This window comes from Siniperca chuatsi, linkage group LG3, assembly GCF_020085105.1.
Source record: "Siniperca chuatsi isolate FFG_IHB_CAS linkage group LG3, ASM2008510v1, whole genome shotgun sequence".
Taxonomy (NCBI): Eukaryota; Metazoa; Chordata; class Actinopteri; order Centrarchiformes; family Sinipercidae; genus Siniperca; species Siniperca chuatsi.
Window position 1 is genome coordinate 9,908,708 of NC_058044.1, and position 15,502 is coordinate 9,924,209.

Consider the following 15,502-nt stretch of genomic DNA (forward strand, 5'->3'; position numbering starts at 1 on the left):
CAGTGAAATGGACATTCTCCATTAAGCCTAAAAGGACCAGTGGTTTGGATGATTTAAGACATATTCACATTATAGTGGCTTATTATTGGCAAATAGCGATTAGCATGTGTTTCTAGCCATTTGCAAGTTTTAAAATGAGCCAAAATTACTTCTTGCAAAGACCTACAGGCTGCAATGCGAATATTGTTGCGATAAGTAATGTAGTTAGATCACTAAAGAGGCTCAAACAGCCTTTACAGCAAACGTGGTAGCTAAAATTGATGGTTGATATTTCACCCAGCAAATGTTTGTTTTCTTTTAGTTTGGTCTTTATAATAATTATTCTTTTTATTGTATTGATACATTCAAAAATATGAATCTGTCCTCCAACTTTTATTGCAGCTGAAAAGCATCACTGCTCCAAGCAGGACGCTTCATATATCAGCAGGGAACCATTCAGTTCCATTCATTTCACTATGACATGAAAATCAACTTGCAGAGACATTGTCATCTGTCACAGTGAACATTTCATTACCTTTTTTTGTTTGCATGGTTACAGGGACATGGTTAAAGCAGCGACCAAAAATCTCCTTGGCAGTGCATACGAAGTTGGATTTAAAAAGTGTGATCAAAGCTTCGAGTCTCTGCAGAGAAGTTGGTTTTCATACTGTATGATAATAATGGAAACCAGTGGCTTCCCGGAAGATCTAGGATACCATTATGGTCTTTGGTAACAGAAATTAGAGTGTGTAGTAAAGTTCAGGGTCCTTACCGAAGCCAAACCTACGTATTCTCTCCAGCAGTAGATATAAAGATCCTCTCTTCTTAGCAATTTCATGTTCCTCCAGGCCACCTGACACACACAAGAGCCAAAAATCAAAACACGAACAATGCACAATAAATGCTGATATCCTCAGGAGGCCTCTGTCTACTTCCTTCCTATTCAAGCTGCTTTACTCTGCAGCTGATGGGTAATGAGAGAGTTTCAAAGGAAACATGAGAGGGAGCATTACATGATGATTACTGAGTGAGAGTGAGACGCCGAGTTCACTTACCAGACGTGTGCCCCTGTCGGGAGTGTGTGTGCATGTGTGTGTGTTGTGTGAGGTCTATCGTCCTGTCAATCTGAAACATGCGCAGGTCCTCCTCGTCTAAAGCGATGTCGCCCCAGAATGCAGCTGGAAGTTAAGAGGAAAACATTTGTTATAATCACAAACAGCAGAATCACTAACATCATCAAGTTAGCAATTATTAAAAGCAAAATGTAATATTCGTCTTCATAAGCAGTGGCAAGGGAACAAGGTTAGTGTGCCGTGTTTGTGCGCTCTTTATAATTCACATTCAAGTTCTTGACCCAACTTGCATCAGACCTCGGGTCTATATTTTCCACGTTTTTCCCTGTCTCAGGTCTCAGGTCTGAGTCATCTCAAAAGTAAGTTTTTAACAGATCCAACAGTGACCAAGACAAGTCTGATATTGTGCCTGTTAATTCGAGAGCGCTGCCCTCTGGGTGCGAGGCAGCCATGTTGGCTGGTTTGTTTTGGTTAGTGAGTTAGATGGCCATGTAGGTGTGTGGTATTTTTCCAGAGTGAGCCATGCCCAGTAAAAAATGTCTGTTTTGTTCTTTATGTGTGGTTTGAATTTTATGTGTTTGTCATTAATATAATTACCATGGTTAAGGTGCTCTCGAGCAAGGCCTTTCAGCCCCAAATGCTCCAGTGGAGCTATTCAGTGGCCAACAAATCAGACTGTGGTTGTACTATGGCAGCTTCCAGCTATGAGTGTAACTGTGTGAGTGTGGACAGGGCGCTCTTGAAAAAGAGAGTATTGGTCTCAGTGAATTAAATTAAATTAAATAGAAGTTATACAATTGTCATTCCTCATTAACCAGCGGTCATCCCAACCATCGTGTCAGTCAGAAATGGAGATAATAACAAAAACTCTACAAGGGCTTAAAAAGAATGTGTAGTCTGTGGCTTTGCAAACGAGTAATTGACCAATTTTCTTCAACATGTGGGTATTAAAACCACTGGACCCAAACAAAATTGGATCCAGTTAACTAGGGTCTTTTTCAGAATGATGTCCTGTTTCAAGGCTGTTTGGCTTGGATTTATTTGCAAGTACAAACTGTTTGACTAAGGCTAAGACCTTCAGTGCAGAGCTGAGATCAGGTAAATACAATGTTCAATGTTATCTGTAGAGGTGAAGTCATCACATGAACTGAATCCTCTGGTCCTGGTTACTGCTTCTAGCAACACTGTCATACCACAGTACAGAGTCTGTTCTGTTGTGGTTTCACTCACTCCAATTACACAGCAGATACCACACTCAAATACCATGAAACTTGTGTTTGATATCAGCCCAGAGAGCTTAGTAAAGCTTTGTTTCCCTCCCTCCCTCGCTATCCTACGCTCTGTGTCTTTCTCTGACACACACAGCCGCACAGTCACCCCCGGTGGTCTTACAGTGGTCTGATATAAGGCCATGTGTAAGCCTTTTGGCAAGTGACACTCCCACCACTGTGCCCTCCCCCCTTCCCCCTCCCGCCTTGCCAACTCGGACCACTCCATCCTCTCCCCACTCATCCTCACATCCTTCTTTCCTCCCTCTTTGCATACAATCTGGCTAAAGGTTTCAGCGTATCTCGTGCACACTGTCCACAACCATTAAAGGATCAAGTCTGTCGTACAATATTCACATATTCATATTCATCCATATGTACAGTGAAACAGTTATTGATCGCTGTAGTCATTCCTCCTCTTCACTGGCCGTGAAGAGATCCCCTCCTAACATGCTTCCAATGTAAGTGCTAGGGGACAAAATCCACAGTCCTCACTCTGTTCAAAAATGTGTTTTTAAGGTCAGCCAAAGCTAATATGTGGCATCAGCAATCTCAGTTAGTCAAATCAAATGGGTACTTTTTGTTATTACTAAGGCAATGCTGTCTGTGGGAACACATAGAGAGAATTCTGTACTAAAAACATTTGTAACTTTGGAAGATACCTACTTGATTTGACTCTCTCAGACAGCTGGAGCCTCATATTAACTTCAGCAGAACTCTTTCAATGTACTGTACACATGGGCATGTGAGTATTGTTTTAAGACATGCTTGATCAAATGTGAACCTATCCTTTAATGTGACATACTACTGTGCTCTCATCCTGTAATTTGTGCTGTGGAAAAATCAGCAACAAGCGGAAACCAGTTAAACCCACAATTGTCCTTTGTAAAATTCTGATCATTCAGTGCTTACATAAATAAGCTACAGTGTTTTTATATTTAAATGTAGGCAATGTATATCTTGACAGTACAGCATTGTCAGAACAATGACGCCACAATTTAACCAGCATAAGATATATTGATGTTTGTACTTTTACATATTTCCTATAGTGGACCTCTCAACCCTCACCCATTGAGACGCAGATAAAGCCATGTCATGATCTCTGTTCCCATGCAAGCTGGACAAAGAAAAAGTTCTCTGCGACCACGAGCTGATTACAGCTGTGGGTCCACAGGGCATCCCTTAGTACATACAACAGGATGACTCTCTGACTCTGTTGTTATTTTTTTGTGTGTGAAAACTGTATTTCAAACGCTGCCATCATTTTTCAATCCATCATCGGTTTCATTTGCCTAATCTTCCCGGTTCCTCAGATGCACAGGAACAGGAATGTACAAAATGGATTTGTCGTTCCTAGTTCAGTTCCTGAGATAAGCTGATCTGGTTTTCACAGTTCCTATGAAGTTCTTAAAAAAAAAAGAATAAGTGTGTGGAACGTAATGTCTCACATTTCGAGCGTTAGATCACATTATTCCGTAGATTTGTGGTGGTGTGTGCAAGAGTGCATATGTTGGCCAAAAAAACCCCACTTTTTCTCAATCTTAAAATCACTCCTGTTCCCACGGTCCCACAGCATGCCTCATCTGCCTGTCTCTCTTCATCATCTTACTCAAAAACTTTCCTTCCCTTCAACTTGTGATATGTATGTGGTTGTGTTTCTATCACACACCCCTCAGTATCAGACAAAGCACATTTTGGATCCCTTGTTCACCCAGTTTCTCTCTCTTTGTTTCTCCCCCTCTCCTTCCATATCTACAGTGTATCTCCCAGCCTCTAACAATGAACAACTGAATGATAACCATCGCTAAATGATTAGCTGAGCGAAGTTACTGCCCTCCAGAGGGATTCAAGACACTAATACATTAACAATGGCATGGGAGAAGATTGTCACTTAGCTAATCAGGATTGCCACTAAAGGAAATGGGGGTTCAGGGTGCCATTGTGCTCGACTCCGAGCTATTGTTGCAGTGAGGAGCAAACCACAATGACCACAGATGGTTTACAAATCATGATATCAGATACAGACTGGAAGTATGTGCTGCTGAGTGGTGGTGTATGATATGCTGGTTAGATAGAAATGAGGATAATATTCCGATCTAAAGCATAAAGCTGCTGCTGTTATTATCTGTATTGTATGCATTTACTATTATATATCATTTATCTATAATGTAGACAATACTACGTAACACTTAAGGGTTTACTCTAAAACCTTCAAGAAATTACGTTTACATGAACACATATTACACCTGTGTTGGAAAAAAAGGTTGTAAATAAAATGGTGTTTTTCAAACCCAGCTTTAACATTTATTATGTATAATTTCTTACATGTTTTGGGAAATACACTTCTCTTTCTTACCTAGAGTTGGAGGAGAAGATCGATACCTCTTTCATATTTGTTCGCTAAATATGAAGCTACAGCCAGCAGCTGATTAGCTTAGCTTAGCATAAAGAGTGGAAATAGGGGTAAACAGCTAGCCTGTCCAAAGGCAAAAATGTGGACATGGATACAGATGAAACAAATGAGATATAGCATGTTAACTAGTGAGCTTTATAGGAGCTGCCAGGCAGATTTTGTTACGTTTGGACAGAGACAGGCTAGCTTCTCCCCCCAGTTTCTTGTTTCATGCTAACCTAAGCTTACCAGCTGCTGGCTGTAGCTTCATATTTAGCATACAGACATGAGAGTGGTCCAGTGTATCAATCTTCTCATCTAACAAAAAAAAAAGCAAAGAATTACGAATAGCGAACTATTGCTTTAAAAAAAAATTTGTTTATGCGTGAAAATTGCTTAAGCTGTGTATGTGAAAAATATGCTTACATTTTTTTAAATGGTGTTGTTTTAAACCCATAGAGACTGGACATCTATGATGTATAGTTCCTTAAACGCTGTTCATTTATTAACTTGTTATTTATTAACTGTTTTTCTTAGAATGTTCATATTAATCTACTAGGTAGGGCTGAAACTAATGATTATTTTCATCATTAACTTGCCAATCATTTTCTTGATTAATCAAATAATTATTGGTCTGTAAAATGTCACTAAGAGACCAAAGTGACACCTTCAAACAGCTTGCTTTGCTCAACCAATAGCCCAATCCCCCCAAATATTCAGTTTACAATCATTTAGTACAAGTAAAAGCATAAAATCCTCATATTGGAGAAGCTGTAACTTGAACAGTGACATAAACAATTAATCGATTGTGACAATAGTTGCTGATTAGTTTTCTGTCATCCTGTAATTCAGCTTTTATCATTCAACAGAGTATTTTGTCATTATTAATAATTATTCTGTATCTTCAGTGCCCTGTTTGTCTGAATAAAAGTGCAAGTACATAGAGGTGCTACTGCAGGTTCATGCTGCTGACATACTTGGACATGACCGACAGGTTTTTGGTCATTTCATAAGCAAGAACACCATCACACAGATGGTACAGGTGCAGTTGTAAAAGGGGTCTGATTAGGACAAACCAGTTATCATTTGGTGATGTCGTGGTAGGCATCAGTCACAACCAATCAAATCAGTTCTTGTCATTTATTGTTTGATTTGTAATGTCACTTTTTGTGACCCATATCTGCACCTGGAAAACAATTATTTACACAGTAATAAAATGTGCAGATATACTCTGATATTCTGTACTTGACAGAATAAAATGTGTTTCCCTTGTGTGCTTTAAAAAAGGCTCCATTTAGTGAGTCATTGGTCGAAAAGTACAGCAGTCAAACTTCACATAATAAAAGGGGTTTATTTGATTCTGAAGAGGCTGATGTCGGTGTGGCTTTTCCATATAAAGCTACAAAAATAATACAATTACACCAGCACTTGTACTATGATGTGGTCTGAACAGGCGTTGGTACAAAAAAAAGAATTGACACCAAATTGCACTGTGGGCGACACAGTTTCTACTGACACTCCCCTCTGCTGCAGCCTCTACCAAAGTGGTATCATAGCGAGCCACAGAAACTACAAAATGGGTGCAAAAAAATCCACTTACACCTAAAACAAACTCACACTTCACCAGCAAAAGGTCATTATATGTGTGAATTCTCATTAGATATGATATTCCCCCTGGCTTTTGTTTCTATTTGTGACTGTGTTTGTGACATTACACACCTAGTAGTTTTGGATTTTTCAGGACAACAAGAGAAACTACAAGGACTAAAAGTTTTCAGGAGAAAAGGAGCTGACACAAGCAGAGATACAAAGCGAGAAGAGGAGGGAGAGTACAGTGATAGTAAGTTTGGCCCATTGATTGTTGGGGTCTTGTTAATCCATAGAGATACCATAAATAGCCCAAAGTCAAGCCAGTGGGTGAGGAGCGGTGAGGACAGTGAGGCAGGGAGATGCAGGAGGAAAAGTATTGATCCAAAAACCCCAGGACGTCCCAGGAGGCCTACATCATGCTGACCAGGGCCTTACTGTTCGCCCTTCAGCAGGGGCACTGCAGCAAACACACACACATACACACACACACACACACACACACACACACACACAGGGATAATGCACCAAACCCAAACTGAGAGGCAGACTTCCCTCACATGCATCCACCACCTCCCACCATGCTGGCTGTTTGGAGAGCGAGCTGGCCGTGTATTGATCAACTTCTCAGGCAGACAGGACTAATGTCGGCTTTTCTGCAAGTTTACTCTGCAGCCCGGTAACAAATGTCAAACAGACAGTGGCTCTGTGTGATCGCGTGTGTGTGTCTTTGTGAGAGCTAAAATATGAAAATTAGCTCATCATCAATGTTCACTGAAACATATTTGCACCTGAACAGTACAGCACACACGCATATTTAGCTGTTACTTGTTGGGGCCTATGAAGTACATATCTGATCATAAACTTTTTCAGTGCTTAATTGTAATCTGTTAATACATTGATAAGATAGAGTAACAATTTATAAATTGAACAATTACATTTGCATTTATAGAAGCAAACTGTAAAATAATGAAAACATTTAGTTCATTAGTTTTTAATTGATGAATAAATGTTTTAATGTTGGGTAGAAAAAAGAAAGCATTTTTTAAAAAGATATCTTTTGTTAAAGTTACTCTACTTTTCATGTTTTACCTTTTTTATATTTCTTAGGGTGACATTTCTATCATATTCAGTCTCACAATTTATTTGTCTCCTACTTAAATATTTATAGTTTCTATTTTGTGATCACCTAAAAGCCACTATGTGTATCATTTTTATGTTATTATAGCGTCTTTTCAATATTCAGATGGCAAGTTTCTGTAAAAAAAGGTTTCGTTTTTTTTTTTACTTTCAGACACTACATTGATGCTGTGGTTTTCTAAACAAACTATACTCCAAAATGTGACTCCACTGCTGAAAAATATACTGTTTCCATTCAGATATGCACTGATTTAATAAGCAATGACAGCTGGAGACACATGAGTGAATACAAGCATGAGTGTTTGTACAGATTCGTAATATACGTACCAACATTCAGTAACATTAAAAATATATATATATTGATGGACAATATCATTTAGTGTCAATACTTTTTAAAATCCTTTTCCCATATTATTTATTACTATAACAGATTTATCTGTTCCTTTGACATTTTACAGACAGACACTACAGTACAATACAGTAGAGAGTTATGCACTCATGCTGTACTCACTGGGGTGTACTAACACACACACATCTCACTAAGCTCCTCATTAAGCAAATATAAGGTCACACTGTAGGTGGGCTAAGATGTGGGTGTGCGTGCATGTGTGTGAACATGTGTATGAGCCCTTCCACTTGTGTGATATTATTATACTGCATATAACTGTGACTGTGAACTGTACTGTAATATTAAAAAGAGATTATCTCAACCCTGTTTGAGGATTTTCTCTAAAAGTAATCACTGTGCAAGCTGCTTGTTAACCCTGCATGTTAACCCTTTGTGAGCAACAACAGGTGCTGCAGTTTGAGCTCACTGTCAGTGTTGAAAACACTCATAATGTGGCAAGGTTACAAAAAATGCACGCCCAAAAACTGTACAGCACAACAATAAATAAACCATAATACCCAGCTGAGTGAGTAAAGTGATACTTCTCCACCCAAAATTTCCATAATTCTGTCAACCCCTGTACCATTTAAAGGTGGCAGTTAATAGTTTGCAGTCTACATCGAATGGAGGTTGTGGTCAGCTTGGATGCACCGCTTTTACAACGGATTCCCATGGTAACAAGTTTGGAAATCAAGTATCATCACAACTTCTCAAACCTCTCCTGTAGCATGTATGTATGGGCAGTATATTCCAAATAGTTGTATTTTTGTCGTAACAAGGCCAAATACATTACACTGCTACTGTCACAATCCTTGCACATACCTTGTGGAGTAGAGCTGAAACGATTAGTCGATTAACTGATTCATCGATCAACATAATATTTAAATAGATTCATTGTTAACATCGTTTTTTAGGCAAAAGTGCCAAAATGTCACTGGTTCCAGCTTCTGAATTGTGAATATTCAGTGGCTTTCTTAGCCTTCTATTATAGTAAACTGAATATCTTTGGGTTTTAGACCGTTGGCTGGACAAAACAAGACATCTAAAAATTTCACCTTTGATTCTGAGTAATTGTGATGGACATTTTTCAGTATTTTTGGACATTTCAAAACAACTAATTGATTAATCGAAAAAATAATCAAAATGTTATGATAATGAAAACAATTGTTAGTCGTTGAGTAGTCTCGTCTGTTGGTGTGTGCATGTTTGAGCGCTTACATTCTTGCTCTTCCATTGGTCAGGACCGCCTGTCCAAGCTCATTCATTGGTTAGCCTGATTACTGGGCAATCACTTCATCTATAAACAAAAAATCAGACTCCACCTTCGTTCACTTTTGCTTACCTTCACTATGTGTATGACGGTAAATTTGTATAAAACTTGTACTCATGCTTTGTTTTGATTATAAAAAGTGCAGCATCAGACTTATGAGCCAATTAGTGAGCACTACTAAACCAATGTGTGCAGGGTCGTTTATGAGGATTGAAACAGAAGCACTGTATATTGTCATGTTTTGGCAAATTCTAACTGTGCATACAGATAGACAGTAGAGAGAAATGCATAATGCAACCCTGCCACCAGACAAGAAGGTCCATATTGGATGATTCTGCAAAACCCCAGATTACATTCAATGATGTTTTCTTTTTTACGTCCAATGCCGTCACTTTCCGCAGTATCTGTGGGAAAGATCATGGTTACTGCAAATAAACTGTGGTTAAGGTATAGTTAGGTTAGGGAGAGACTGTGGTTAGTAAAAAGGTGAACATTGTATGCAGGTCTGTGACGGGGGGAAACTCTCCTGCATGAAAGTCCGATCCACAACCCCAACCCTGCACACCCTTACTTACCTATCTTGTTTTTAATGTTGTACAGCACTTTGGTTCAGCTTCGGTTGTTGGAAGGTGCTATAGAAATAAAGTTTGATTGATTGATTGACTTACTTTCCATCTCGCTAAATACAGGGCACACTACTTCCTGCATCTGCACTGAATGTTGGCATTGGATGTAAATCGTAAGGTGTGGACTCATCCAATGTGGACATTATTCCAAGGCATACAGGGCTGGGTTATGCTACATGACTGGTTTGAGAAGTTTCAATGGATGTTTTGATACTTGTCTCTATTGGAACTACTTTGAAACCAAGCTAACCACAGCCTCCATTGTCCATTGTGGCGCAAACTACAAAGCATCACTTTAAACTAAGATTATTGGTTATAGTTTCTTTGTGAGAATTTAATATGGAATAACAATGTGCCACTTGGCTATGTAAGGTGTTGCAATGTGAAGAGATGCTGGAGTCGGTAACGTCACCGTTCAGAAATGTGCTTTTAGAGAAAAAACTGAACTTCGTCCAAGTTCAAAAAGTTCAGAACTCCACCCTCCTGCAAATATGTGTGTAAGAGAGAGAGGAGGGGATAATCCCAACTTCTGTAATCGTGAATAAAAGAGCGTAGTGTGTATGTTTGTGTGTTTCATGTTCTTATATCCCAGTGGGATAACCTGAATGCACACTAACCCATGGGGACTCGTGTCACTGAGGAGACAAAAATTGAGGTCCCCATGGGTAGAGACTGCTTTTTGAGGGTTAAGATTTGGTTTTAGGGTACAGGTTACAATTGGGTTAAGGTTAAGGTTAAGGTAAAGGGGCTAGGGAAAGCATTATGTCAATGACTGTCCCCCACAGGGTTAGTGAAACAAATATATGTGCATGATCATGTAGGACTGAAGAAGAAAAGTATTGTTAATTACATACTTTTCAATTTTCCAGTAACACAGACAAGCTAAGCTGCCACTTTTACCACCATTTTCTTTAACAGATGTTTAATGTGCATCTGCAGAGTTAAGGAAAATGTATCTGTGATGCTAGTTCAAAAGAACCCTGCAACACAAACAGACACACACACACACACACACACACACACACACACACACTAATCATATGTTTTTGCTGGCTTAAACACAGTCCCAGACACTGACAAAGACCCAATTACACACTTCTCCACTGACACATCAGTGTGTTTACCTCTAGCACAGTGTGTGTGTGTGTGTGTATGTTTGTCTACAGATAAGGATAGGCAAAGTTTCTTCATGCATGAACAAAGCAGAAAAACAGATCTGAAACGACCCGGTAATAAAGGCCAGGTCTGATCATAAACAAATCCAATCAATAGGCAAATATTGTCAGGCTGCCTGCCATCAGTTCCCAAAGAGAACAATTTATCTTTTTATTTTTGAAACAGAAATCACCATGAATCCAACGGTGTGTGCTGTTGTAAAATATCTATAACCTAAAAAAATATATGTAAAATATCACTCTGGAGCCACAGTAAAATTAAAAAGGTTTTTAAGCTAGTTTGCAAAAACAGTCCGTGTGTGTTACACTGTAACTGAATTTAAAATGTAGATAATTATAATATTCAAGACAAAGTAAAAGGAACATCTGCAACTTCAAAAGAGCACACATAAACTGAAGGGAATAACAGACAAAGAAATGTTTGGTATGAGACAAAAATAACAGAATATCATATGACACACAGAGCTGGTGTAACCTCCTAATCACATTACTGTAACACAGATTCCTCTCCAGTAGGTCATGGGTTTGGCCAGACATTGTGACGGGACACGATCATGGCTTGATTTAACCATCAGGGTGTCCTGGGTGTGCACACCGGGGCCTGGCAGGCAACGGGCTCTTACATGAACAAAGGTCAAATGAAAGATATACAACAGAGAACAATGTTATTGTTTGTGAAGCTGGTGGACTGTCCTGTATGTCGTCCATAGCTTCACTTATTAGAGGATTGATGTAACATTGACTTCAGCACAATTACTAGGAATAATGAGTTTCATAGACAGATTACAGTGAATAAATCAGGTTGGGACATGAAATCTGACACAGCTGGCTAATACTGAAGCAGTTTCAAACAGTCTAAAAGTGTTGGAAAGACTTTACAGAGCTTTATTTTCAGCTGATTGTTTAAGTGTCGATATTTCCCTCAGGACGTTAAAACGGTAAAAATTAATGACAAAACACCATTATAATGAAGTACTATAGTGGTGCAGAGATGCCCTGGACTGTAAATCTTGTTCTCCAGATGTAAGAAATCATGTTTGTTTGGTACAGACCCCAACAAATGTCACATCATCATGATTTTAATAGTTTTTTCAGTGAAAATGAAAACTGTGATGCAAAAATGATCATTCCCACTAATTGTGAATCAAATTGTAATATCTGTCAAAATAACAGCAATATGATGTTTTTAACATCGCACAGCCCTAGTAGAGACCAAAAACAGATCTAAAAAAGAGTGAATATTGGACTTACATTCATCGGGTGGTCAGAAACTCGACTCCAAATGAATGATAACGTTGCTCAGTAACTGCTAGATTTATAAATAAGCACCTGTTTGCTATATAAATATAAAAGGTGATGATATGTCAGTGTTGTGTTCACAACTTGTTTCTGCTGCCCCCAAGTGGCCAAAAGAAAATAAGTTATTGCAGGGTTAAGGTTAAACCTTATTAAGTGGATACTTGTTAGCATGCTAGTGTTTGTTTTAGAGTTGTGCTTTCCTAATCAAAAGCACAACACAAACACCACACAAATGTAACATTAGGTAACCTAAACATTGAGAAAACTGCTCTCTTTCTCTTGTTGTTGCCGCTGGTTTCTTTAAGTTTGAGTCTGCACCAATGGCTAACATAGCTGGCTGGTTGTCAGTGCAGCTGGCCAGATAAAGTTAGCTGCTTTGTAGGACTGCATGTTTGTACATTTGGTGTGAAAGAGAAGCTACACAGGACACAAACTTTCAAGGACCAAGAATAAGATTCTAGCAGAATCTGAGTTGCTTTTTGTTAAATTATGGAAATAAATAAAGCAATAAATAAAGCAATGTCAAAAGGAAAAACTGGGTAGTTTACCACTTAATGACTTGCAATATTATGGCCAGCAACATAATGTGGCTAACGTTGCTCCTAGCTAGTTAGTAGAAATAATGTGGGGATGTTTGTTTAAAATGACGCTTTATAGTGGCATAAAACTAGCCACTGTTTGGTTGTTGTGCATCAACTGTACATGCATCTGTGAAGATTCTTGGTCATCCAGGTCATGGTACATCTAGAAGTGACTCATGTGACTCTTCAGACTCTCACATGACACCCAACGACTCGCAAGGTGTAAACGTTGCTACAGAGGATAAATGCCAGGGACTCCCTACCGGTCAGTCGGAACTGAAGAAGCATTTTGGATTAGAGGCTAAACGTCTTTAAGAACCTAAAGCAAGTCCAGTTGCCCTTGACTTAACACTTCTAGATAACTGTACATGCAGTACTATCTTTGTACATTACTTTTCACGGCCAAAAGTAAGGCTTGTTTCTAGCTAAAATATCAAAATATCATAGCGGACCTAGTTAAGAGTGTGTAGCTTTGTATCGGTGCAGGGAGGCTGCTTGTGTGACCACAGCTGGGTTCCTACAATACTGAGGACAGCGTTTGACTGTAAGGAGAAGGTGGCTTTTCCTCAGCCAATAACGGGTGTGTGCGAATGATTTTTGCTGCTATAAATACCATCAGGAAAAGCTAGGTGACATAAAAGCAGCCAGACATTTAATAATTGAGCAATGCGTGGCAGGTGGGCGGAGTGACGGCGGTGCTGACTCATGGCTTCTGCAGCTCCGGAACAATGACGCTCCAAAACAAACAGTCGGCTCTCAGCGCGGCCGCAGAGTTTGTGCTGAGGCGGGAATCCTGTGGAAGACTTCGGAAGCTCAGTGGCAGGAGCACTCTGCTCGGGAAAATCCTGTTTAATATAATATGAGTGAGACCACTTGTCTTCTCGCTCACATACACACACAATGCAGCCACAGTGTCAACACACACACACACACACACACACACACACACACACACACACACACACACACACACACACATATTGCTCTAGTTTCCTTCCTACTGAGGAATGGGGGAAGGGGTGAACAGTAGCTGCAGCTCACTGTCACGACATGGTGGGCTTCACTCTCTGACTGAAAAACTCGAAAGCACACAAACAGTATACATGGGCATGGACACACGCATTCAGCTGTTTAAGATACACCCGGTGCACTGATAAAATACAAAAGTGTTAGTTAAACTTATATCAAAACAGCTGTATGAACACCTGCAGTCACTAAAATGCCACCTGAATCTAGAAATACTGGTTTTGTGTTGTTTCTACGAAGCTTCAATTGCTTTTCTGTTTTACAACAGCCAAAAAAACCTATACAGAATACAGTCCACATAGTGTTATCACAAACTATTTAACATTTTATGAATCATATAGTGTAGAATCTAAATTGACTTTTTGGACTTGTTAAGTTGTGTTCAGACTAAATTCAAAGCAAATTTTTTGAGGCAGTGCGAGCGTATAGCCACTTTAAAGATACATACGTCGACACAGATTCACTCTTGGCCTGCTTGAACTGAAGCAAAGATGCGTTAGTGCGAATTTAAAATGATTCACAATTCGCACTTATCCTGAGGCTGTACGACTTCACTTCATGAATGTACAGAGACAAGAAAAAAGGGGGTCTGGAGACACAGAAAGAGTGGAGTTCCTGGTAAGTTTTGAGATCAGTCAGAGTCTGAGCTGTCACAGAAACTCATACATGGACTACAGGTTTTTATGGGTCTACTGGGTTACTGGTATCAGAGATCCGACCCAGGATCGGAGTCCTCTCGGGTGTCGGGTCTGTGTGTCAGTATATCTAATACCTGAGCGGATCCAAGTAGAATCGCTATCAGCTCTGGTCACATGATGCCCCATAATCATTACAGGAGAAAATTGTGTTTTTTGAGGCGAGAGAGAGATTATAAACTGTGAAGTGCAGAAATTAAATGTGCCGCTGTTTTTGGTGTTGGTGTTTTCTCTCTATTTGGCTCTGTTCAGACTGCATTTCGGACCAGTACTAACTGTCCTCGGGTCCTTTTTGGATCAGGTCTCTTTTTTTGGAAATAAATATATGTGCATCAGTTTCGGATAAGTTTTCTACTGGTCTGTTTTGTACCGTGAAGACCTCTAACACAGTCCCACACACAAAGTCGGTGCATATGTTGCTAGCTAGCTAACAGCTACAGCTATTGTCCGTACAGTTGTTACTTTGACGGTTTGTGGTGAATAAACACAGACTTTTAAAAACAGCCCAGCTGTCAAATTCAAATAAAGCAGAAAATCTCTTTGCATTCAATCTTTTACAACACACTTTTACACAGTTTGCGCAAACCAAAGATGGTGCAGTACAGGTTTTCTGACACACAAACAACCAAAAGCATCAATGTATTTATCAAGCTACGATAAACTAACATGACAGTGACTTTGGAACGTAACAAACATGTTATTTTGTTTTTAAGCAAGTAAGTGCTTAGGGTGGAGCGTCACCAGACGCTACAAAGGTTGGAGCAACTCCAATGGAAGCAGAGTGTCTACACTCAAAATGTTTGGATGCAAATTACGTCAAACTCTGTGAGTTACTGGAAACAACTAAATTGCAAACATGTGCTTTTCTTCCCTACACCTGTAAAAAAAAAAAAAAAAAAAGACAACAGGGATATCATGTATAACATCAGCACTGTATCTTTACCCACTCCACTAATATTTAGCAGCCAACCTTTATCTGAACATCACAATGAGCTTCAGCCAA

The 15,502-nt window shown here is 39.4% G+C and overlaps 1 protein-coding gene across 4 annotated transcripts in view; it reads right to left on the minus strand.

The window, feature by feature from the left end:
- The window catches only part of tll1 (tolloid-like 1), a 65,181-nt gene that overhangs the window by 29,847 nt on the left and 19,832 nt on the right, over positions 1-15,502 (minus strand). For all 4 annotated transcript variants that reach the window (XM_044191480.1, XM_044191479.1, XM_044191481.1 and 1 more), the window contains 2 exons: positions 1,035-1,157; positions 752-832 (listed from right to left, as the gene is read on the minus strand). In XM_044191480.1, coding sequence (XP_044047415.1) covers positions 752-832; positions 1,035-1,157 — 204 coding nt within the window. The remainder of the gene's footprint in view (positions 1-751; positions 833-1,034; positions 1,158-15,502) is intronic.